The sequence below is a fragment of the Phoca vitulina genome, unplaced genomic scaffold, assembly GCF_004348235.1.
Source record: "Phoca vitulina isolate PV1807 unplaced genomic scaffold, GSC_HSeal_1.0 scaffold11, whole genome shotgun sequence".
Classification (NCBI taxonomy): domain Eukaryota; kingdom Metazoa; phylum Chordata; class Mammalia; order Carnivora; family Phocidae; genus Phoca; species Phoca vitulina.
Genome location: NW_022589714.1, coordinates 40,673,349 through 40,699,453, shown reverse-complemented (window position 1 = coordinate 40,699,453; position 26,105 = coordinate 40,673,349). Strand labels below are relative to the sequence as shown.

Here is a 26,105-nt window from a genome sequence, read left to right as displayed (position 1 = left end):
AAGTCACTGGAGCAGCCTGGCGTCCTACTGTGGGAGGGTTGGGATGGAGGCCAGGGACGTAGGAGGCCCTCATTCTACTTGTTTAACTACCTTACTCTGCTTCCTCTGTCCTCATGGAGGGATGCTGGCTCCTGCAGGGTGAGGAAGGACTGAGGCCCAGGGAAAGGGAGATCTATGTTACATCAATCTCATTCCAACTTCTATTTCACAGCACTTCACAGTTTACAAAGCATTTTCATGTTTGCGGGCTCACCCAACAAGACAGAAACATCCTCCCATTTTACAGATGAGGAAACAAAAGGCACGTCCTGCCGCCTCCACTCCTGACAGGTCAGTTGTGTCATCTGCCAGGCTCTGCTTAAAGCACATGGGTCCCAGTTTGGTTTATCCCAGAGAGGGATGTAACTCTGGGGGAGCTTACAATTCTTAGAACCCAGAAGCAAGAATTCCCGAAAAGGACAAAGATTTCTAAGAGTGGAGCAGTACCCTGGGATCCAGAAACCACAAGTTTTCTCTCTCCAGTTTGGATTGGGGGCAGGGGAGAAAGACAATGCCAGTAAATATGGGGCGTTTAACATTCTGACACTGTTCCACTGTTGTCTGCAGCATTTAATACCATATACAAGCATATTTGAGATGAAGTAGCGACAGGGTATACTTAAGAAATAGCTTCAGTGTCCAGTGGGTTAATTACGATTAACTAGTAATGATGATATTTGCTGAAAGACTTCAAAGAGTACAGATGTAGGCCTACTTCATTTTACAGAGTGATTCAGGATATTTAAGTTGTAGGTCTCATAATTATGACTGTAGAACACATGGGTTGATTTTACTTAAATGGTCTGATTCCCGTGTGAATCCATCATCTTTGGATCTCAAGGGGTTTCAGGTAAAACCACGTTATGTCAAACTCCAATGGTTCACTCCATTCCTTTCTAGAACTAGAACTCTGTGGACTCAATATTGCTTTATTAAGCAGGCCATGGTCTATAGCTTGGCACTTAAAATAGATTACACGATAACTTTTAATGACAATGGCATCTGTTTTAGAGTGCTTGTTATAATTACAATTTTCTCACAATACCTTTTTTTGGCTTAAAAACTCTTAGAAAGAGACATTCCATATAGCCACAAATTTACAGATTAAATTACACTGTACTGGATTATATCCGTCTCTGGAATTTAGATAGGTTTTATTTCAACTGGCAATCTATACATGTTCACAACATGATTTATCGTCAAGCCATATGGCTTACCAAAGTGACTAAGAGATACAAAGATAGGAGGACAAAAACCCTAACATGTACAACTTTGTATCAACAAGTTGGCCATTTCATGATGTATTGTGAAATGAGACACTGAATAATATTCCAAAATTGGTAGAAGGTGGGCAAATACAGGATGGGGAGGTGGTGATATATTTAACATTGGTGCTTAAAACCTTGAGTGTCTGCAGTAAGAGTTTCTTGAGGAGGATGATATTCTTATTTCTCAGGAATGCAAATGGAATACGCATTGAGACATTTGTAAGTTAAAATACAAATGCTCGACAGCCCAAATTTACTCAGAGACATAAATCTGAGCATCACAATTACTAATGATGATGATGATGGGGATGAAAACATGTTGAATGCCTGCTATGAATTAGGCACCACACACATACACACACGTGTGTACGCATATATATATACATGAAATTTCTGGTGTGCACGATAACCCCGTACACATTTTTCTTTTATAAACAAATGAGGAAATTGGCCAGAGAACGACTTTCCCCAAGGTCACATAGCTGGTAAAGAAGTTGAACTGAGATTGAAACCTAAACTATCTGATTTCAAAACCTCAGCCTTCTTCATTTATTGGCCCTGCAGCAAATGTCCACAGGGGAACATGTGTTCATCTGCATACTGTTTTAGATTTTCAGCCCAAACAGAGACCTTAGCCCCTCAAAACCACTGGCAACAGCTGCCTGTAAATATCGAAGGGCAGCAGGAGGTTTCCCAACCCCCCATCAGTGGACCAGGTTGTAGTAACTTAGGTGCTTAGACCATGGGTGAGCTTTGCCCTTGGAGTCCTGACTGCTGTCTTCCGGAAGTCAGCTACTTTCCTCGTTTAGTTTCGTGAATTGTGCTGAGTTTACAACCAGATCCACAGACTGGCCTTGAGTGGGAGCATGAATGGGGGCAGCAGACAGGGAGGTGTGATCAGCACTTTTCTCCTACATCTTTAACAGAGCCCACCTTGGTCCCCTTCTTTTGCTGCCAAGGTGGAAGGACCTATCATGGCTTCAGGCCAGATCTACTCAGCTGAGTAAGCTACTGTGTTCTGTTGGCCTTCTGGCTACCTCAAGAGCAGCCATTCCTCACAAACTCTCCTTTTCCCTTCTCCCCACAAAAGTCCCTGAACTATCTGAGTGTGTTCCATCATGTTCTATCTGGGACAAAACACTATGGACCTATGATCAGGAAGCCATCCCAGGTGTCCAGGCAGGCCAAGAGGACAAAGGGCAGGACCCCTAGGACTGTGCCTTCTGCACCCTCCGCATTTCTTGCATGGTCCCAATTTTTCATCTCTACTTTGCGAACTTTCCTTAGAAGGCTGACTGTGCCTTCACAGTGCCTAAAAGGGAGCTGTGAGCTACCATGCTGACCTTAAATCAAGATTTCCTTCCTCCTTCCTTCCCTCCCTCCCTTTCTTTTTTATGGGCCTGAGTCATCTCTGCACATAGCTTTTTGCTCTCCTTAAGGTAACAAGGGTGGGAATGCTCTCCTGATCCAACTTAATACTGGCTCCTGGTGAATAAGCCCAAGAAGGTGGGCATCATCTTAACCTCTCCTCCTTAGTCTCAGTTTACATGTTGGCCTGGGCCTTTCTGTGAATTTCCAGAGCCCTGCTGGCCCACAACTGCACCTCTTCCTTATGTGGTAACATCTCCTTAGCAGCAATCCCTTGCTCTGAATCCCCTTGTTCACCCCATCACCCTGCAGTGAGTTCATAGAGGGACTGTTGCTATGATCCACAGTGACTCCTATCTGGGAATGATGTTCACTCAATTCGTTCAACAAATATTTAGAGTATCTATATTATGCCAGGAACTCCCCTAGGCACTTGGTAACACATAGCTGGAAAGACATCAATTTGCCTTAGGAAACCATATCCTCTGATTTTGTCTTCTTCCAAAACATGACTCTAACAGAGGCCAGAACATTTCAGGACTGGAAGGGACTTTCCAAATCATCTAAGCCATCTGCCCCATTTTGTAGGTCAGTAAGCTTAGGATCCAGGTCCTAGGTCTGCAAGCCCAGGATTCTTCATGCCGCCTTGTTTGCTGTCTGGTCCACTCATCTGGAAAGTAATGCTCTGTGTGACCTTGGGCAGCCCTTCCCCTCTCTGGGCCTCAAACCCCTGCCTGGGGCACGGTGGAGCTGGATGAGACAGAGGACCTAAGGCCCTATCCAGGCCTTTCTGGTTCTCGTCTTATGCTGCTTGTAAACAGTCCTGGAGCTCATGCTCAAGCTTCCATTTGCATATGCCACCTCGTTCCAACTTCAGTATATGCTCCTGGTGGGGGGCAGGAGGGCCAGAGGCTAGTCAGCATCCTCAGGTCACCCACCGCACCACATACTCATTGTTGTTTACACTGTGGGAACTCAGCGGCGTTTAGCTGATTGAGCCAGAACAGGCCACATTGCTTTTTTTAAACATTAGGCCACAGGTGAGAACAACGCTCTTCAGATATAAGACAGCACCTACTTGGACCACTCCAACAAAAGCCCTGGTCACGGGAAACCATGAACATAGACCACCATCATCTCTGATGCAGATGTCGATTTTTTCCTGATATCTGGGTCCAAATATAAATTCAAGTATGTGTGTATATTTCACAGCTAAGATCATTCTTAGGTAGGAACTTGGACCTTGAGGCATTAATGAGTCCAAGAGTTTTTATACTTCTCTAAAACAATTTGCATTTGACTGCTCTTAAGTATCACACGGGGAATCAGGCTCAGACAACATCCTCACCAGCCATTTGACCATGGCTAAGTTACCTAGGCTCTGTACCTTAGTTCCCTACCTCACAGATTGGCTATGAGGATTAAATGAGTCAATATTGGTAAAAGGCCTAGCACAAGGCCCAGCACATACAAAGGGCTATGTAAGTGTCCATTAAAGAAAATTAGCCAGTATGTGCTAACACTCACAACTGGGGCATGGTGGGGAATGAAGTGTAATTACAGATATTCACAACAATCATGAATTCCAAACACCTTCCCCGATGGTGACAGCCTGGAGTTTACTAATCTGTTATAAGACATGCCATTTTTACACACCCATGCATGGCAGGTGATTTCCACAGTGCTTTCGTGGAAAGATTTCCCCTGGCTATGGATGCAGATAAAAAGAGTGAACCACAAGGACAAAAGTGATAGTAATTACCGAAGCCACACATTAGGGGTTCGGAGGAGATTTCAACGTCTTTTGTTTTTAGTGTGTTATGTCTTTACTGTATACTGAATATGCAGACAACTTTGGATCGTCTGCCACTGAAGGAAATCAGTATCGAGGATAAATGGTGATTAAGGATTAGAATAATACACACACTGCTAACTATTCCTCGATAACTGAGAGGTCCTGGCACCGTCTAGAGGCCAGAGCTCCTCCTAGGTCATGCTTCATGGACGCTGTGGGAAAACCCGAGGGTTCTGGTTCTCCGGCCAGCAGCATCTGTGACGCAGATGGATCAGAAAGGATATCCTGGGGAGTCAAGGGCACCCACTAATAAGCCATCAAGTCAAGGCTGGGACCACCCTGGCTTCACTCCCCTGGCCCTGCCTGCCTTGGAAGCCAGGCCAGCCCTCACCTCCTGAACTGAGCGTTGAGCTCCGGGGCAAACCCAGGACCACCTTCCTTCTGGCATTTCTACACCAGGGAGCGGGCCCGTCACCCGCTCCCTGTGATCACCTCAGTAAAACCAAGCCAAACACCAGCCACTTACTAACCTGGGTGTGGGGCGGGAGCGGGGCCCGCATAAGCAGCGACTGAGCAGCTTCACTCACCACAGAATCATCGATTTCTGCGAGGCGTGTCCGGTGTTTCCGCCCCAAGCGCATTATCTTTTTCCACGTGTAGTAGTACTCCACACACTGAGCCACTGTCTTAGACTTCACCTGCCGGGAAAGCCATCTCCAGATCAGCTCAGCAGCGCGTGGTGTGCCAAGCCACAAGTTTTTGTGAAAAGTTAATTTTCTAATAGCTAATAGGTGTATGCAATTCAATTAAAAAAATGTAGATAGTGAAAACCTTCCTTCCATGCCTGGTCTCCCTCCATCCAGTTCTCGCCCCCGACCCCTGCCACACAGCTAGCCCCTCTTCTTCATTTCTTGGGTCTCATTCCAGAATCTCTTTATGCATATCCCAAAGAACACGAAAATATATTTCTCCTCACAAGAGGCGGCACACTGTCTATGCTGTTTTGCAACTTGATTTTTTTTTCTTTCACAATATAGCCTGGAGATCTTTTTTCATGTCGGCCCATAGAGAGCTCATTCCTTTTTTTAACCCATAAAGCAGCATGCTTTTTCATTTAATGTGCTTGAGCATATTTGGCTCTCTAGCCGGTTGACCTTCAAAATCTATTTATGAAAAATATTCCTTAGTAATCGAACAGGAATGTAAGGCAAAAGTTATGATGACAAGAGCTTAGTTTCTGCAGGAAACAAACCTTGCCCTGTCCTCCCCCAAGGGGGCAAAGGTACATGCATTCTAAAGAGAAAAAAAAATGCCTCTGTGTAGTTCATAGATCTCCCAAGCTCAAGGTGGGGCTCAATAATATGGGTTTTCTGGAGGCAGATAAAAGGCTGGCCATGCTTCTGGAGGGCGGAAACCGGCCACCCCAACCATGAGATCAGAGGGGCACCACCAGAACTCCTGTCTTCCTGAAGTTGCCCCCTTCACATCACTGGATATCTTGAGTTTCTACATTAGAGCTGCACAAGGAGTGAGGACACTGGCTCGGAGAGCACTTGTTGAAAAAGCCATGTCGCCTGGCAAACACGACACATGACTCCGTCACCAGTCAACACGGTGCAGGCCTGCAAGGGGTGAGGCCTCCGACAGGTCAGTCCTGTGGGAAGGGGACTCAAAAAAGAGCATGGAAGCTGCTGAGCTTACAGGGCATCCAAGAGCATGGTGGCCTCCCAGGTAGGGAAAGGCAGGGGTGAATACAGATCTGGAGATGAGGGCAAGAGGGAGAAGAGTCTACCTGTTCTGATTCTTGTCCATCAAGGAAGGCCCTAGATTAAGGACAGGAGACAAGCACCCAGTGGGTGGCATCAGCTTGGCCCAGCCCAGAGCCAGTGGGAGCTGTTACCTGCTACTCTGTTCTCTGCGCACCTGGACATTTTAATGACCTTAATAACATAATTCGGCTCCATTGTTCATTGACTTTCTGAAACACTCTTGGAATCATTTTAACTTTTAGCCTAAACCACCTCACCTCTTAGCCAATTAAGGTCTATTAAGTTCATTATCTGCTGTAAAAGTGCTACTTCATCTGTGTAGAGAAGTTCTATTTTGTTGTGAGATGCTGTATACACAAAATATTATTTTTATTACCACTGTCATTATGATTAGGGGTCGAATACCAGAAACTCCACTACTTGCTAGCAGGAAGGCACCTATCTTCCCTCCTCTAATTTCTCAGAAAAAAAAATTGTCAAAACATGATAAATCTGTCAAATATACATGAAATAAATTATGTACATTGTAAACCAACAGCCCCAGTTCTATTTATTCTGATAGAATGTATAAATTACATGTATTTATAAACATACCCCCCAACCACTGCTATGTCCAAATAATGTAGGTTCTCCTTCTCCCTCACATCCCTAACACTGGAGCGACCCTAACATCCTTCACCAGAGAAAGGTGGAAGACATCCTTTTCGTGAGAGTGTTCAATCAGTACCAAATTATTTCTGTATGTCTTTAGGTGTATAATTTCCCAAATTCAATTTCAAGTGAGCGATTGGAAAAAGCATGCTTACCATCTTCTGTACAAAAATAAAGTCTTTGCTGTAAGTGGCTAGTGCTTTATTAAACAGTTTTCTTTCTAGGGAGGTCCACTTGTCCGAACCTACAAAACAGAAACGTCTTAAGAACAGCGCACGGTTCTCCCTACTTTTAGGTGCTGGCTTACTTACTTACAAAACACGACTCTTTAGCAAGTGATATAATACATATCCAACTCCCCTTTGAACAAAAAGCCAGTGTAGTGTAATGGTTAGCAATCCTGACATCTGGGTTAAAATCCCAGCTATGGCCTTGACCTTGGCAAGTTACTGAATCCGAGACTCAGTTTAGTGACCTACAAACGGGAATAATTCTAATTGTCCCCAGCTTTTGTGATCTTTGCGAAGGTTAAAGAAGATAATGCACCACACAAGTGCTTAGCTTAATAACTGGAAAACTGGGAGTGTTCAACAAATTGTAGCTATAGTTTTTGTGTAATTATGCTGTTCATGAGTGCAAGTGTTCACGTAGCAAGTACTCCTCAAGATGTGGCAGATTCGGCAGCCTCCACCCTCAAGATGCTCACCATCTAGTGGGGAGACAAACCAGCAGGCCACGGTGTTCAAGGTGAGCCTCACGCTCAGGTTAGGGTCAGGTTTCCAGGTAGAGAAAACACCTGAGCTGAGTTTTAAAGGACACACAGAAACAATTCAGGCAAGGAGGAGATGGAAGGGAATTCTGGGGAGAAAACATGGCTGAGGCAAAAGTGAGAGGCAAGAGTGAGATGATGGATGCATTCATTCATTCATTCATTCATTCATTCAACAGTATTAGGTGTCCACTACATGCAGGACACTGTGCTAGAAAAAACAAAACAAAACAAAAACCTAGCATTTCTAGGTGCTTACTATGCCAGGTTCTAAGTACTTCACAGATACTAGTCATTTGGCTTCACCAATAACCCTGTAAGAGTGTCATTACTGTTACCCATTTTACAGATGAGAAAACAGAGGTGTTCAGAGAAGGAGCAGTAATCCAGTATGGTTTAACACAAACTCCCAGTGAAGAGAAAGCAGATGAGGCTGGAGAGGTGAATGGGACCGGCCCCTGATGTACAAGACCCATGAGGAAGAGGCCCCACAGTGCTGGGCTGGTGCATCTGCCTTAGCGGCTAACCTTGATTTTCAAATTTGTTTTCTCTCCATAAATTAGAAAGCACAATATGCAGATCATCATACTGCGTGGTCCTGGCCTGCTTGGGGTAAGAAATAAAGCTTATTTCTAAGATAAGTCCTATTTCTGGGGGCTCCAGGGAAGGCTCAATTCCTGTGGCTGATTCGCAGAAAACTCTGCCTCACTTTTCTGGTTTTTTGAGTTCTCCACGTCTCTGATTTTTTGGATGGTACACGGCAGGGCCTTTGACATTCCTCCACTTTTCAGAGCTATAATCCCCCAAACCATAATACTTTCCTTCCTCACCAGGATAAGCCCGGGATTTCCACTTTGCTATGGTTGACCGATGAAGACGAAGATATAGGAAACCTGAGTTGTTTCTCCCATTGGAAGGTTCAGCCAAAATTAGTGAATCAGGCCAAGAACTCTGGCTCCAGGCTCAGAATATGCTCTGCGGAGTTGGCCGGCTCAGAACTCCAAAACACAGGGCCACCACCACCTGATCTCTTTGGTTTGCAAGTTTATCTCTTTATTTCCAGAAGGGAAGTGGCTTTCTGATCAATCCTCAGCAGAAAGAAACATCTTCCACAGGTTCTGGAGGCTGGGATATCTCTGGCTGTGCAACCATCACAATAGGGAGGAGAAGAGAGGTCGGGTGTTTGGAGAAGCTTTGCTGGAGTGGACGTGAGCAGAGGAAGTCAGTGCGATCCGGGTTTCTAGAATGGTTCCATCAGTGTTCCTCAAATTCTGTCTAATATTCAGGGCCTTGGGGTCCCAGCAACCATATGCTCCCCTTGCTCAGGAGCAGAGGTAGAAAGAGAGAGACAGAAAGGACTACCAACACTTCAGTTGAATGACCAAAGAGCAGCCATGGTTCCCTTTAGGTATCCATCAAAATAGCAAAGAGGTAAGAGGAATCAGAAATACAATGGTGGAAGAGGATCGTGATGGGGACATGTCACATCAGCTGAATCCCTGGTCAAGCTACCACACTGCAGGTCCAGAGCCCATGCAGCTCTGGGGTGCATCTCAGATGGGGAGTTGGGGAACATCTTGCCAATGACGACACCCAACTAGATCAACAAGAATCCTTTCCGCTCTCAGCCAGACCATACGTTTCCTAAGTTAGAGTGGGGCTCTCAGACTTGAGGAGACACTAACAGGGCCATGCAGCCTTCTCAGGCCAGCATCCAGTCTCTGTGGTGGAGACACTTGCTTCCACCCCACGCCAGGAGTGGAATCATCACCTGATTACTGCCCCTCAGCAGCAGGGTTAAATGCCCAAGTCTACTTTTTTTTTTTTTTAAAGATTTTATTTATTTATTTGACAGAGAGACACAGCGAGAGAGGGAACACAAGCGGGGGAGTGGCAGAGGGAGAAGCAGGCCTCCCGTGGAGCAGGGAGCCCAATGCGGGGCTCGATCCCAGGACCCCAGGATCATGACCTGAGCCGAAGGCAGCCGCTTAACGACTGAGCCACCCAGGCGCCCCTGCCCAGGTCTACTTTTAAGAAGCATATCCCTTCATGCCTCCACATAGATTGTCAGGTGCAACCCCACTGAACGGGAAATAGCTTCCTGGAGCATCTGTCATGGGGTACCCCAAGCCTCATGGGGGAAGGGAATCCCCCCTGCTGACTCCTCAGTGGTTTTTAGGGCTGCTGCTCTGTGATGGGGTCTTCAGTCTCCCCCATCCAAGAGTGCTCGTTCTGTATCCCCAGTCCTGGATCCGAAGTGGGCTGCACTTTCCCGCTCCGAGGACTGCAGAGCCCGGGGCAGGGAGCATGTGCTCAGAGAGTAAAAGATGGCTCCTGTATGTAGTCCTCCGGGTTGCCCTTTAGTGCACAAGACAGCACAGTGTACATGTGTCTGTCCAACAAGGGCATCCATGAAGTGAGAGGCAGAGGCAGGGCCAGACAAGCAAATGCATTCTTATGCTCACACTATAATGCGGTCCATCTTCATGACATCCTGATCACGAGATGGCCCACGGGGCTGAGAATCCACCCTTGGGCTCCTGGACTGAATTCCCAGGCCCAAGCCTAGAAACACCCAAATGTGCGCTTCCCAGATAAAGGCACTGTGCTGTGACTTCAGGGGCGCCTGGGTGGCTCAGATGGTTAAGCAGCTGCCTTCGGCTCAGGTCATGATCCTGGGATCCTGGGATTGAGCCCCGCTTCGGGCTCCCTGCTCAGTGAAGCCTGCTTGTCCCTCTCCCTGCCATTCCCCCTGCTTGTGCACGCTGTCAAATAAATAAATCTTTAAAAAGGGGGTGACTTCAGTCAAGACCCCAGTCTGCGAGACCCCAGTCTGCAAATCCGGTTCTGCCACTTACTCCTGTGGCCTCAGGCAAAGGTACTCAACTTCTCTGGCTCTGTTTCCTCTTCCCTGACAGCAGCGTTTGGTCCTAGGCAGGCACATAAGGAAACGGGCCGTTTGGAGAGAAGATTCCAAGTCAGCCCACAGCTATGGCATATACACACTGTCCCCTGCTGACATGCATTAATGGCACTGGGGAAGACTGCTGGTCCACGCTGGTGTTCTAGTTCTGTGTGAGTACAGTTGCACAGCCTTACTCCTGGCTGCTGGTGGCTCCCTGACTTCCGCTCCCCAACCCCCGTAATTCCTTCTGTAATCCCATCAAGGCAAGGCTCGTTCCCAGAGGCTGTTGGATAGGAGCACTTTCTACATTTTTAGACAAAGTTCTAAGCCAGCCCTTCCTGGATTCTGTGTCTTGGACAAAGTCCAGGATAAAATACAAAACTGAGGCAGGTGGCTGTCTCTAACCCTCCCCTTGCTCTGCCCTTTCTTCCTCTCCAGGATCCCTGCTGTCCACTCAGCATGCACGCAGGGTTAGTGGGCTGACATTCCCCCAGCGCTCATTTGTCCTACCTGGGGATTCCTGGCTATTGGGCTGTTATCAGCAGGGGCCCCTAACAAGCCGATTAAGGCTAATTACAAAGGGCCTAATTAACTGAGGAAACTGGTGCTGGAACAGTATCCAGAGGAAAAATGTTCTGAGGTTCGGTTGCTGGGAAACAGGCTCTGGACTGTGGCTAAATTTGGGGCGATCTATAGCGAACCCAGGCAATTAAAAAGAGACATGGAGTGGTGAGAGAATTGGGCTCAGGATCTTTTAAAGAGGGCCCTTCCGTCGTGCTCTCAAGACTTAAAAAACTTTTGTGATGGTGCTGTTATTGCGCATACACAAGGAAGATATGTTCACTGCAGGAAAGGGGGACTGGTTTTGAATCAGATCTTCATTTCTGTGTAAGGTTTTCCACAGTGGGTAAAGGCTGAATAATTTTTTAGGGGTGGAGGGTGAAGTTGGCTGCTGCCAAAGATCCCCCTGGAGGCCTCCATCTGAATCCAGACCTCGAGCTCATCCACTGACCCTTTCTTTACCGTTGTGACAGCGTTGTGTCAGGCAAGGCCAGAGAGTAAGTATTAACTCAGGTCCTGCCCTTGAGGTGACCACTCTCCAGCCAGAGACATGAGCTGAGAATGCCTGGAAAATGACATCACAGCTGTGTTTTTTGCAAAGTATTCTCTTGAGTATGTAGTTCTGTCTCCTCGTCAAACGGGGCAGCTTCCAAGATAGAGAAGAGGCCTTCACCAACTGATTGGGTAATCCCGCAAGTCCAGAGTCAGGTCAGGGTCTGGGACCCAGGAAAAGCCTAGGCTGTGGTGGGAGCTGGACAGTGGCCTCTGTTGCGCCCTTGCCAGGAAGCATAAGGCCAGTGTCCGCACCCATCCGCAGGAATGATGGTTTTTCGATGGAAAATCCAAGGATGCAGCAAGCCCCTTAATCACAACCAGGCATCCTCCTCACCCTGATTCCCTCCATGCTCAGTCCTTCCCCACCCAACCCAAAAGCTAGCAAGGAGCCTCTGCAAACTGCTACCCACACATGGATGGAGGGTGCTGAGAGAGGGCTGGGCTGTGTGCCTGGGTATGGATTAGCATGCTAGGGGCCACTGCGATGGCACCTTCCTTCCTCCAAGGATCTTGTACAGGGCTCCTCTGGCCTTGGCAAGCAGCCTCCAGATCCGGGCAAGCTGCCCACCCACACTGGTGTCTCTCCTGGGCCCCAGCACTGGTCACTTTTTCCTTTTCTTACTGAACTGCTTGGGATGGGGTGGGAAACGTCCTAAGTAAAGTAGGGGAAGTGACTTTCACAGGCCTGGGTCTCTGTCTGTCTTCCCCAAACTTATAGCCTCTGCCTCCAAGCTCAATTGTTCTGCCTTGCCTCCAGGGCAGGGAGCTGGGGTGGGATGACATTGGCCATAGCCACAGAGCCAAAGCCAAAGGCAATCCAGAAGATAGTGTCCCGGTAATGCCGACTTAACCTGACAGAGTCCTACAGGAGAGAAACCCACCAGGGCACAAAAGCCAAGGCAGGACGGGGCCACGGGGATGGGATTCACTGATACCTTGGAACCAAATTGAGGGAAGGAATGGTGTCTGGTAACTCGGACATGTGATGGGGGTATACCCTGGGGCCTCCTCTGTGGCCTGGAAGGGAACTATTAAGGGATGGAGTCAGGCCAGACTTTAGGAACCAGGGACCTCTGACTTTTTTGCTCATAGTTCTACAAAATTCTCTGGGGCTCAGTCTGTGATCACTTCCTGGAGAAGGCAGATGTTCCAGGAGGCAGCAGAGTGCTTCCTGGTCTGCCTGTGGGGGAAGGAGGCCAAGGATGGGCAACACGTTAGCTAGGGACCCTAAAAGATTGGTAATTTTAGCAGAGTTCAGTTTCAAAATCCTTACTATTATTTCAGCATTTTTGTTTTGTTTTGTTTGGGGTGGGGGGTGGCTTCTAGTCTATAGCTTTCCAAATATTATGTCATGACACACATAAAACAATATAATACTTGCTTGGCACAGTGGGAAGAACTGGATGGAGGGGGTTTGGGTCTCAAGACGAGGTTGCTCACAGCTGGAGCTGACCAGCCCAGAGGCACCGGCCACCCTGGTCACCCTGCGGGTGAGGGCAGCTACAGCAGATGGTTGGGAAGCTCCTTGTCATCAACTGTCTCGCCCGCTATACAAAGAAGCCTGAGACAGGCTCCAGGAAGCTGGACAGGCTGTCAGGGTTTAATGGGCAGCAGATGACACTGGGAATTAAGAGGACTGAATTGTTTCCATGGCAGATTAGGGAGAACTCCCACATCTTCCTACCCACACTCGGGGCAGACACCAAGCAGGAAGTGATGGAGACAATAGTAAGAAACTGGCTGGCTTAGGCCCTAGTTAAATGATGGATTTCTTATCCTTGTGTCCGTTCTGTGCTTGCTGACTACCGGTAGCGGCCTGTGCGCTGACAGTGACCCAGGGGCAGACGTCCAGGGCTGTCTGTGCTCAGGTGAGTGACTTCTGAGGCCTTTCCCCCCTTTGATGACAGGAGGGAAGGCTGGCTCAGGAGAAGGGCACAGTAAGTGGGGCAAAGGGTGGTGGGCCCGGTGGGGTGCCCATCGAGAACACTCTAGTATTTGTAGAGCAGCCCTCACCTTAGGCCACATCTGGCTGCCTGGACTGAGGTCTAGAAAAGGGTTGACCAGGTCCCCAAGCCCACTTAGGCATTTAGCAGCTACCTACGCAGTGTCTGCCCAAGGCACCAAAGGAACCTTCAAATGATTAGCAATCACAGGGGCACTGGAGGATTTAGCCCCCTCTGAAATGGAGAACCCCGGCACGCTCAGGGAGGCCCTCAGAATGGATAGGTTTACCCATTACTAGAAATTAAAATGTTGATTTCAACTTCATTTTGTCACTTTAGGCTCCCCAACCTGTCGCCTTCTCTCTTCATGATTCTTACCACATTCAACTCTCAATGGTGTTTTCTCCTTCCCCCTTACTGTAAGTGATGTCACCGTTAACGCACACCATCACAGGACACATTCTGTACGTGGACATGTATGTGTGTAACGTGTACACGTATACATATAATATACGTGTATGCATGTGTATATATGCACACGGGTCTGCACAGTATATGCATATGTAGACGTCTTTCTCCTGCCTTGAGTGTGATCCGTTGTTGATGACTACTTCCTCCTCAGACTCCGAAGTGCATGAGGTAGGATTCCATCTATGTCCGTCAAAATCCCTGTTTTATCTTAGTACTTAGCACAGTTTCTTGTATGCAGCAAGTACTCAATAAATAATTATTCAATAAATGAATAATAGCTACTAGAATATGCCACGCATTGTGCTACATCTCCTATCGCTAATCATCACAAAAATGTTGCAAGGGATGGAGTAGGAGCCCTGTTTCACAGGTGAGGAGACCAACGTTCCAGAAGGCCAAGGGCTGCAGGCGAGATTTGAACCGATGTCCACCGATTCCCAAGCCGAGGGGCTGCTGAGTGCTGTTGTCTCCGTGCTGTCCCCTCTGTGGTTCCTTCCCGCCGAGGCACCAGTCTCACCGCCACACGTGCGGGCACCATCCGCTATCACCTGGCTCTCGGCACATCCACGAGGGTGGGGGGAGCCCACACGAACACCCAACAGTACCCAGCCAACAGACACAACTGCCCCACCAGCTATGCCCCGGAAGGCCTTGAGCTCACAAGGGGCGATCAGGACGGGACTGGTCGGTCTATTATTAGAAAGTGACCCCAGCAAACATGCAAAGAGCCTGCTCTCAGGAAGCAGTGGGGCACAAGGCTCCTGGCAACCTACCGGCATAGTGGTAATTTGCTAAAGGATGGCATTTTAACCTGACCGGCTTCCGCAGCAGCAGCATTTCCAGAGCGGCCTGCAGACCCATGGGAGAGAAAAGGCGAGAGTCAGTAACGGGGTCTGTGGGCCGCGGGAAGAGCGTTACCTAACGGGGAAAAGGAGTCAGCACTACAGAGCCAGGAGTTGGGGGTGCTGGGAGGAAAACCAGAGGGGAAACTCCCCTAACTGGGGCTTCCTTTCTGGCCAGCACCCCATAGGACGCGGCACTCAAACACCTCCCCCCCCATGCCTGCAGCCAGTTGGTCCTGTCAGAGAAAAACGGGGGGCAGTGGAGACCCCACACCTTCCCTGGTGAAGACCCCAGCCTCAGAGAGACGGTGGGGCTTCCTCTGGATGGAGACTGAATCTCTGGGGGAAAGCCTCCAAGGAAATGAGTGGCTGATTTGTAACTGTTTTTGCAGAAAAACCGCATTTCATTACAATTTAACATAAACAGTTGTGTTAGTAATAATTATGCTATATACTGTCTTTCCAGAGAGCTTAGAGAAAGAACCCTTTCAAATATGCCTCCTTCAGCCTTGTCAACTTTAAAAAAAAAAATGGTGCATGTGGAATCGTAGATGGGTTAGGGACAGAGCAAGGTCTAGATTCTTGCTTCTCAAGTGTGGTCCATGGGCCAGCAGCACAGGCATCGGCTGGGAGCTGGTTAGAAACGTAGGACCTTGGGCCCCACCTCCAGAATTTCTGAGTAAGAATCTGCATTTTAACAAGATGCCCCAAGTGATTTGTGTGCACATTAGAAGTTTGAGAAGTGCTTCTCTGCAACACTTGTCTTAAAGGATTAAGGAGTGTTCTCTAACATTCTAGAAAATCCTTGAAGGGGATCAATAATCTCATGAGAAGGTAGTATTGGGACACTTGTTTACTTGCACATTTTCATAAAATCAAAAAGCAAGAGGCTAGATTTGGTACCAAAACCATGTGTTTACTAAAAAGGAAACAGGTTAGTGACTGAGTGCCCTTGCCAGGAGCCCAGGTGGAGCAGGCAAACGGTCAGCTAGGATCCTGGGAAAATGGCACCAAAGGTCTGACTCTGTCAAAGGTGGAAGAATGACCCCAGCTGGTGCACAGCAAACCCTTCATTTTGGTTAGGAGAGAAACAGTTCTATGAACATCGAACTGGCTGACTTCCATAGTAGGGAAGAACAATCAACAGAGTAGGATACACTGTTTCAGGCCAAGTCTTGTCTCAGTGAGGTTTTCTACCTCTATCACCGGAGGCCAGGTTTCTGATATGAATTATAAGACTGCTGAAAAGAAATTCTAATTTCCCAAGACAGATGTGATCATAATCACTACTTGCGAACAGATGTATAAACGAAAATCCAACTGCAGGTTCTCCTGCAGGCATTAAATTCTGACCCAATCAATGAGATAAAGGAACATGGTGGCATGTTGACTGGTCATGATCTTAGGAACTGGTTTTATGGTATTTGGGACAATGCAGAAACTCAGGAAAATACTTTTCAGAATTCTGACATGGAGAATATGAACTGTGAAGTCTATTTTCACCGTTCCTTACCATCACATCACCTTTGGCCTCGAAAAGAGAGTGCAAAGCAAATTCAGAATTGGTCCCTCCACCGGGCAACGCACTTGAACAGCACAAATTCAGGAGATTCTCCACTGTTGGGGACAATGAGAAGCCACTGCATCAGAGAGAGCTTGGTCTCATGGACAAATACACCGAGACTGGAGCCAGAGACCCCTGTGAGAGGATCAAGCCTTTTCCACCCAGTTCTCCCCACATGCCAATACCTCTTTGCTGGAGGTCATGGTTTTCCAGCTCTGGCCAGGGCTTCCATACCAGTGTGGCCTTGTGTGTGTCCTGGGCCAAGGCAGAGACATCCTGAAGTTCTGGGATCTCTGCTTGGAACCTCAAGCCAATGTTGATGCGTCTTTAAGGACAAGAACGAAAACAACAGTGTGGTCTTCAATTTGAGGTCAAGAGCAACTGACTGTCAGGAACTTGAAAAAGAAGGAAACCAGTTCCTTCTGCAAGAAGAATGCGGGGGCATTTCCTCACAGTGTGATCCTAAGATTCCAGGCATGGCCTTTTCACTGGAGAAGGAACAGCTTTAAGATTAGGGAGAGATGCTGCTGGGAGCGGGGGAGAAGTCTGCCTGGAGCATGATAGCTCACTGTAACTCAGACAGGGAGGGTGCTAATTGCAAGACAACAGCTGCCCAGAGCATGGCCACTGGCACCATTTAACCAGGAAAAATGGAACAAACATAAGTGCTTATTATATTTGTTATCCCTTTCAGACCACTTTCACATAAATTATCCCACCTGAATCTCACAAAAACCTGTGATGTAAGCAAGGCAGTGATAATTATTCCCACTTAATAGGTGGGTTAACTAAAGCCTAGAAAGGTTGGGGTGCCTGAGCGGCTCACTTGGTTAAACGTCTGCCTCATGATCTCAGGGTCCTGGGATCGAGCCCCGCATCAGGCTCCCGACTCAGCAGGGAGCCAGCTTCTTCCTCTGCTCCCACTTATGCTCTCTCTCTAATAAATAAAATCTTAAAAAAAAACCCCAAAGCCTAGAAAGGTTAACTTCATCAAGGTCAAATAAAAAAATGGTGCTGGAACTCAGGTTTTCAGATTCCTGACTCAAGGTAGTCAGTCACCACTCTACCACCTGATCTTTTTTGCACTTATCTATGAAAATAGCACCTTTGTTGTGATTCCTGGGTGGCTCAGTCAGTTGAGGCTCCAACTCTTGGTTTGGGCCCAGGTTGTGATCTCAGGGTTGTGGGATCGAGTCGGGGGGTCGGGCTCCTCACTCAGCGAGGAGTCTGCTTGAAACATTCTCTCCCTTTGCCCCTCCCCCACTCACCCATGCATGCTAAGTAAATACATAAATCTTAAAAAAAAGAAAAAAGTAAATAGCACCTTTCTCTTCCATTATACTCCCCAGCCCCACCCACACCAAACCTATTTGGAGGACCAGCCAAGAATTTTAGGGAGGGGACAGGGAAACAAGGGCATTTGGATGGAGCCTTGTAGAGAGCTCAATGTCACTGGGGATGTGCAAGCATGTGACCACAACCATGCAGCCGGAGATGGGGTCACTAGGTTCTCTGGATATAGGGTTTCATGCTTTAGTATGCATTTAGTCTTTGGAAAGAGCCTTGAAACACCAGTACTTGAGAACTACCATGATCCTACAATTTCTCTAACTTCTCATTTGGTGGTTCCTCATCCTCAGCTGAGGCTTCTGTTCTAAAAAAAAAAAAAAACCAAACCAAAATTGGCTTTTTCTTACGGTTCAACATCAATGGTCTGCTCTCCAGGCCCTGGGGTGACTGTCACGTTGCTGCCATCAATGCTGTCTGAAGCACAAAAACCAGAGGTCAGTGGTCAACAGGAAAGGTACCGAAGAAACTAAAGCCAATGAGCAGTGACCTAAACGGTCATTAATGGGACCCATCTCCCACCCAACCCATGCCAGAGTCACCCCCAGTAGTCTTCAAGGAACCCGATGGCATGTGCCGCTAAATGGCTTAGGGTTACTCATTTCTCGCACGGGGTAAGGAGAAGCCAGCGCCCCGATTCTGGTCGGCTAAGCTCTACCGTTCCTCTGAAACCATTCTTACTCTTAGAAAGAGACACCAGCTCCCGGGCTCTCCATGCTTGATTTTTATACAGCGCGTGCAGAAGATGTGGAAGCCGGGTCTTGCGATTAATACTTAATCTTGATTATTTGTCTATCTACTTAGTACAGGTATGGGGCGGGGGGGGGGGGGTCTCCGACGATTATCCACGGCCCAGGCTTAGGGAGCGAGGGCACACTTCAACTGCTCGCTTATGCCAAAGAGGCCGTCACTACGGCTCCGGGGTCTCCCCAGCTAGACTGGGCTTCCCCCGAGGGGGAATAGCGTCCGCCTAGTCTAAGCGTCTCCGGCAGAAGCGGGTGGGGGGCGGCAGGGCGGGGACTCACTGGAGCGGCACAGCAGCACCCGCGGCGTGGGCGTCAGGGGCGTGAGGGGCAGCTGCGGGTGGGCGCCGGGGCCGTGCCCCGCGATCAGGACGTTGCTGAAGAGCCCCGAGCCCTGGCGCACCGGGCTCAGCATGGGCGGGGGCGTGTAGGGGGGCAGCTCGTGGGCGGGGTCCAGCAGCAGGTGGTCCCCGAGGACGCGCGGGGAGCGCAGCTGGCTCTGGTACAGGGTGGCGCCCGAGTAGGAGGCGGCGGGGTTGGCGGTGTAGGAGGGCGGTGGCGGGATGAAGAGCGGCTCGGGCCGGTGCCGGAACTTTTTCTTCTCCGGCAAGCTCTTGAGGGCTTCCTCGGCTTTGGCCGCACCGGGCTGATGCTTCTTGGGGATTTCCTAGAACGGCAAGAACGGTCCGAGTCGAATCCTCAGGCTTTCCCCACAGGCCCTTTCCACAGCTTGAGGGAAGGGGAGCGTCTGTTCTAACGGGGAACACCGCCCCCCCCCCCCGCCACCTGCCCCCTCCCCAACCCCGCATCCCCTGCCTCGAAAAACCGCCACCTCCAGTTCCCACAGGGCGAGTTCGGTGGCTTGACGGGGGAGGAAACTTGGGTTTGGGAGGAAATCCCTCATGTCTGGAGAGAGATGGGGGTGGTAGGAATGGTGGGTGGGCAAGAAAGAAAAAATTCACATTCTTTATTGCTTATCACCGCATTCCCATCTGGTGAGTGGAATCCAGCCGAGTGGGCCCTTTAATTCCCCACCGCTCCCAGGGGACGGCCATCAGGGACAGATAACACATGTTCTGAGAAGGGGACAGAATAATCTATTCAGGGAAGCTGGGCAGAGGCTGTGGAGCAGGAAGAGGGGACCAGGCCTAGCCAAGGCTCCCAGGGCCAGTGACCCACACTGGGCTCTCCGTCGAGGTAACTCTGGAGCTGAGGGAGAACCAGCTACGGTCTTTCGGGCCCGTTTCACGTGCTCTCCTAAAAACGGATGTAGTGACGCCCCCCCGCCCCCCACCCCTCACCACTGCTCCCCCTGCTCCCAGGACGGTAGCTCATTTGCAGCAAGCCCTTCTCCTGGGTTGCTTCCTGTCAGCAGTGTTCGTTTATTTTATGGCAGCGGAACCAAGCATAGTCTGGAAGGAAGATCTGCCACATGGATACATATATACTAATAAGTAAACATATGCACATAAATAGATAAGCAGGGCATGCCAAAGCCAAACAGAAACAGACTTGGGGTGTGTGAGACGGAGAGCTGGGCGTAGCTGGGTGTGGCTGGGGAGGCCGAGGTGCGGGTGGGAGAGGCAGCGGGGATACCTGCAGAAATGTTCTGGGCAGTCTGTGGTACCCTCCCAGGCCCTGCAGGCCAGGGCCTGTCAGAGCTGCAGTTCCTGGCAATTCCTGTGCCCAGGGTGGCACCCGAGTAAGGAGGCAGCAGGGGGTGATGGGAAGGGCTGGCCATGGTCATGTGACCGGCTGCCTCCAGGCCATGTGACCTGCTCCAGTCACCCCTCAGCCCTGGGCTCCCTTTGCTGCCCCTCCTGTTTCTCCCTCAGCTTCCCCCTCCTGTTTCTCCCTCAGCTTCACTGTCTTCTGGGCTGCTGTCCCAACCCCCAGGAGGGAAGTCTAGGGAAGCTGAGGGGTGGGGAAAGGAGAGGGGGCAGAGGACCCCTCCAGGCTCCCAGCTCACCCCCAGGGGGCTCTCCTGAGGCCAGAGTGCTATAACCTGCCTCCTTTCCCCACCAGAGGGCTCCTCACCACCTGAGGCTGAAGCAGAGAGAGAACTCTGAGAATGGGGAGTGGATGTCTCTGCCCCCCAAGTTGGGAAGCAATCCCGAAGCTTTATATATACCCTGTTCCCGGATAAGGGATGAGGCCATCTGAGCACAGGTTGACCTTGCCTGACTTTCAACCCTGTGCGGGAATCCAGACCTCTGATACAGGTCCCTTTTGGGCTCCCTGTACTTGAGCCTCTGGTCCTGTTACTCCAGTTCTCAACTCCAGGCAAGGCTCGGAGACCCTGGGCCAGGGAAACCACCCAGAATGTCAGGTCTGGATGTCACTTGAGAGGAAGCATTTACAGGGTTCCACCTCTACCAGGCTATTCAGACTCTGGAGGTGGGACCACTCGTTTTAAAAGCTCCCCAGAGCAGGGAGAACCACTGAGGAGTCCAACCCCCAGCTCAGGGGAGAAACCCAGGCTTTTCAAGGAAGAGGGTCTCAGTTGTCTGCATCCCCAGGGGGCCAGCAGCAGAGTGGGGATTAGAACCCAGGGCTCCTCCCCAGACATTTTAATTTCTTTACATCAAGTGTCAGGACCTTGCCCCTATTTACTCAATCCTAGCTACATGCTTCTAGCTCAGCTTATCTCCTTATTTAACAATGTCTCTCTCACCTTTTCCACAAAGCCAGCTTCATCTCTGCCTTTAAAACCCTGCTCAGAACTGTGCTCATGGTGGTCTTCTGAGCGAATTCATACCAAACTCCCTTCGTCTCCCCAGTCCCTAGTTACTTTAGCTGCCCAGGGGTCCTCCCCTATGGGGGACCACTGTTTCCTCTCTGCCCTGGTTTCTTTCCCACTGTCTTAAATTGGGGCAGGGGGTGCTGCCTGGGGCTCTGACCCCTCTGTGACTAGGAACCATACCGTCTCCAGCTTCAGGCTGAGAGTTCTCTAGGGGTAGAAACAGTGTCTCTCCCGCTAAATCAGGAACTTCCCTGGGCAAAGCGGGAGCTTGGCTGTCATTTCATCTCTCTGCTTGTTACTGGCTCCCAAGTCCTGCCAGCTTATGAGAACCGTGCTCACTCCCAGAGGTTCCCCCTCAGCCTCTCCTCTTCTGAGGCCTTGGTATCACATAGAGAACCAAGAAGGTTCTTTCTGGACTTTTCTAGTTCTCTTAATTATCCACCTTACCCCTATTTTGGCCCAACCCCACCCTCATACCACCTGGAATCCCAGCAGCCACTTATTCTTTGAGGACAAATGTGACCCAGCACACCACTTTGTGGAGAGGGAACAAATCTGATGTAGTCGACCACATGGGTTACAGACTCCCCAGGGGAGGGAAGGAGGTAAGAGGGAGGAAGACAGAAAGAGAAGGAGAGAGGAAGGGAGGGAGGGAGGGAGAGAGGGAGAAGGAGAAGGAGAAGGAGAGGGGGAGAGAGAGAGATCTCTGCCCCAGAGCCAAGCTAAGCTGCTTGGGTGAAGCACTTGGAATTTGAGAAAGAGAAGGAGAACTTCAGAGTGAGTGAGAAACACAAATCTCTTTGCTTTCCTGAGATTGGTGGGTGGGTGTCTCTCAGTGGAATTACTTTGGGAACCTTAGTGAATTAGGTCCTCTAAGGCTAATAATGCAGGTGGGATACCGAAAATATGAAGCATCCGCTTAGGCTGACCATCAGAACGGATGCCAGGGCTATTGCATGGAGGCTTGCTGTGCCAGGGCTTCCATCTGTAGCTGCTGGATTTGAGGAGGTCTGGAGATCCCAAAGTGCGGGGGCCAGGGCTCCAGGCAATAGCTATTTATTATCTGGGATAGTCCTTCCATATTTTAATAGCTGTGATTACCAGCTGAGTTATCATCTTTGTTTCCCTCTTGGAATGCCTTCAGGTCTCCGAATCTACCCAGACCGTTAGCACGGTAGAGTAACGGGTGTTCGCTGGGGAGCAGGCAGTGTGGACAAGGACGGGATTCCCAAGGCGGCCGTGTGCGGCTCACCCCGAGAGCCCAAGCCATGTCTGAGCTCAGGCCAGCGACCCTGGAAGAGCTGCCCCATCTCCAGGAAAGCAAAGGGATGTTCCCACCCCAGGCGGGCGGGGGCAGAGCAGCAACTCACAGCAGGCGGGTGAGGGGCAGCCCCTTGGGGCGAGTGTGGGGGAGAGAGGGTCATCCTCACGAGCACGGGCATCTCGTCGTCCGACATCGAGCTGGCTGGCTTGTCTCTGGCGGAGGGGGCGGCAACGATGCTGCTGGCGAAGCCCTGAGAGCCGGGCTTGGGCGGGAGAAGCTTGACAGGGACAGACACGGGCATGACCATAGGCGTGAGGCTTTCTGCCTCGGGAGGGAGCTGCGGTGGCGGCGGAGGTGGTAGTGGAGGCTGGGGCTGAGGCTGAGGCGGCAGGGCCTTCTCTCCTTCCTCCTACACAGACAATAAAGGCTTTGATCCTGGGCTGAGAGCAGCCTTCCCAAGGGGGGACGCACTTTGCTTTTCCTGAAATGTTGCAGGACATCATGCGTGGGTGACAGAGAACCACGGCAGGGTGGTTTCCTTCCTGCAACCCTGAGTCCCTTGGCTCAAGTGATGCCAGTTGGCAGTGGACAAGGCCATGCACTCTATTTTCTATGTTTAAAGAATCTCGACCATTATCACTTGTATAATTAAAGCAGATATTGAAGTTTTGTTGTTGTCGTCGCTTTTAAAGAAAAGGATATGGACTGGTAATCAGGCACAAAACACAACACGTAAGCTCTTGTGTAGGACCTCTTAATTCTATGGGCCTCAGTTTACTCATCTGTCCAATGGAAGACAAAGCTCTTTGATCTGGAATGGTCAGGAGATGGGAGTGAGCCGGAGTATCCAGGATTTTGGTGAACAGAGAGTTAATCCCATAGACTTAAATTTAGATCAATAATATCTAAAGAATTTAAGAAATTCTTTGAATTTTAATCTCACTCTAAAACTGCATGGGTAGTTCACCACATGGATATCCTCGCTGGATAATCCTGAGGGTATTTAAAGACCTTCCATTGCTAGAGTCTCACACTAGTGCACCGGTGAGTAGAAAGTGCTGGCTGAGAGCCCAATGGTCACATTAGCTTTCCCTGGCCACCGGCTACTACGCTGGGAGGCCCAAGAGACTCTGGTCTTAGGTGCTTTAAGCAGCAGAAGTTAAAAATAATATCGCATCTACGTGTCTTCTTTGCTGTCTTTTTCAGGAAGTGGAGAGACTGGGATCCCTCAGAAGGTTTCTAGCCCCTCTGTTTTTGACCCTTGTTCATGAAACCAGTGGAAGTGGGGTCTGTTTGACCTGGCTGGCTCCTAGGGGCAAAGCTTAAGCACTCCCGTTAGGGAAGGATGGTGCCTCCCCAGGTGCCCACCGGGGGGTCACATCACTCTCTGTCTGACAGCAGCAAAGCAAAGCAAGCAACACATGGCCTGGGAAGGGCCGGGAGCTGGCTCCTGCTAACCTGTTTGAGGCTGGGGGAGGCTCTCATTCCCCCGTGGGACCGCATGTGGCCATTCAGGGCAGGTAGGCTCTTGAATTCCTTCAGGCAGATGGAGCACGTCAGTTTGTTCTTGGCATCAAATTGCTCCCCAAACACTCCTTTTGGTTGGCCACTGCTCAAGGGTAGGGCCAAATGGAGAGGACACACATGTTGACAAAGAGGAAGGGTGACTTATCACAAGACCTCACACCCCACAATGAACCCATTTCATTCATCCAGTGCTCCCAGGGCCCCACTTGTATTATCCCAATACCCTTCAGAGAACTAAGCCCACTTTACAGATGGAAAACTGAGGCTCAAGAGTGGGAAAAAGGGCTTACTCAAAGTCATGCAAGAGTTGAACAAAACGTCCTTCATTCTAGGTCATCAAGTGCTGGGTTTTTTCCACCTCTGGCCTATTTATTATCTTTCTAGAGTCAGCTCAGGCTGCCTCTTCCAGAAGCCTTCCCTTGGAGACACGTGTCTAAGTCCCTTGGTTCAGCCTCTAGACGGCATGTCTTAGCAGTTTGTCAGGTTCTGGCTAAGAATTTACCATGCCCATGATGGGGGGAAACAAGTCTATACTATTTACTGCTCCATCCTCAAAGCTTAGCTCTATGGCTGGCTCACAATAGATACTCAATAAATACTTGACTGAACGAACAGTGGACAGAACATGGCCTCTGGAGTCAATCCCAGTATTGCCACTTACTTGATGTACAACTCCAAGCTCTCTGAGCCTGTTTTCTCATTCGTAAAGTCACAGGAATAAAGCCAAGGATGGTCGAGTGCTTACTATGTGCTAGGCACATGGTAATCCTACCCACCCCCACTGGGCTGCTTTATTACACAAAATATAGAGTGCCTAGCACACAGTAAATGCTCAAACACAACAGCTGCTGCTATTATTATGATAAACTTCTTTGAGAAATTGACCTTGAATTTGAAAATGAATCTGGAGAGACAACCCAGGAAAACCTCCCACTCTCCCAAAATGCCAACATGCCTTCTTGCACCCATCCTACCTTGACTCGGGGGACCCTGGCTGGGCTCTGCCATCAGGTAGGTGCATCTAATTTTGAGCCATGCAGGACATGGGAAGAAAGAAGAAAGAGAAAAAAAGTGTCTTTCTCACGGGAGGAGTCTTTGAGCTGAGGGAACCCCTGGGCCTGCACTTTCTAAGATGCTTCCCCAAGCTCACAGGGGCCAGCAGTTCAAGTCCAGGTGCTGGGTGCACCTGACACTTCTTTCCCTTGCTTCTCCCAGCCTCCCAACTTGGTAACACACCTACTCCGGGAGCTGCCACCAGCCACCAGCCCACCAGGACTCAATCCCCCACCTCGTTCCTTCCTTTTCTCCCTGTCCACCACTGTGCGCACAGACAGGCTCCATTCCCAAGAGAAACATGGAACAGAGAGCTGGACGACACAGCGGCATGCCCGGAGACCTCCTGCTCGTCAGGTCGGCATTGGCCATGCCACCTTATTCTTATATTCATAAACGCTCTCCATTACCAATGGGCCTGAGTCTCAAGCAAGACAGGGTCAAGGGGAGTTCATCTCCAGCCTCCAGCAGAGCCTTCTCTCCATCTATCCTGGTCCCCTTCTCCCCTGAGCCTATTGTCACATGACTATAGCACCTAGAACATGCCAAGGCATGAACAGTGCCCAGCACACAGGAGGCCGTTTTGTGGCAAATACATTTGGGAAACAATCATGGTTAACAGCCGTGGCCCACAGGCCTGCCGACGGTTTTTGTTTGGCTAGACGGTTTTTAAAAGTCCTGAATAAGGATGCCATCAGATGGGGCATTTGTCCTCCAGGCCACCAGAGCTGGCACCACTCCTCATTATCTCCTAATAGGCCACTTGGCTTACTCCCTTTACCTGCCTGAATCCTGAGCTAAGATTCTCATCTCTGAAGCCACAGGAGGTATCCCCTCTGGGAGATTCCCAGCGCCCATTAGCATATTAAAGGCTCTGAGAAGCCCCTCAGCATTGCAACCTGATCCACTTTAGGAACCCCCAAAATGG

The 26,105-nt window shown here is 49.7% G+C and overlaps 1 protein-coding gene across 2 annotated transcripts in view; it reads right to left on the bottom strand.

Annotated features, from left to right (window-relative positions):
* TRERF1 (transcriptional regulating factor 1) overlaps positions 1–26,105 on the bottom strand; it is a 196,823-nt gene that overhangs the window by 10,251 nt on the left and 160,467 nt on the right. The window contains exons 6-15 of one of the 2 annotated variants that reach the window (XM_032409823.1): positions 25,099–25,145; positions 24,056–24,206; positions 22,704–23,006; positions 18,873–19,257; positions 18,198–18,264; positions 16,686–16,825; positions 16,450–16,553; positions 14,868–14,943; positions 7,046–7,134; positions 5,058–5,168 (exon numbers count right to left, since the gene is read on the bottom strand). In XM_032409823.1, the coding sequence (XP_032265714.1) occupies positions 5,058–5,168; positions 7,046–7,134; positions 14,868–14,943; positions 16,450–16,553; positions 16,686–16,825; positions 18,198–18,264; positions 18,873–19,257; positions 22,704–23,006; positions 24,056–24,206; positions 25,099–25,145 (1,473 nt within the window). The remainder of the gene's footprint in view (positions 1–5,057; positions 5,169–7,045; positions 7,135–14,867; positions 14,944–16,449; positions 16,554–16,685; positions 16,826–18,197; positions 18,265–18,872; positions 19,258–22,703; positions 23,007–24,055; positions 24,207–25,098; positions 25,146–26,105) is intronic. The other variant, XM_032409824.1, reaches the window with a different exon arrangement.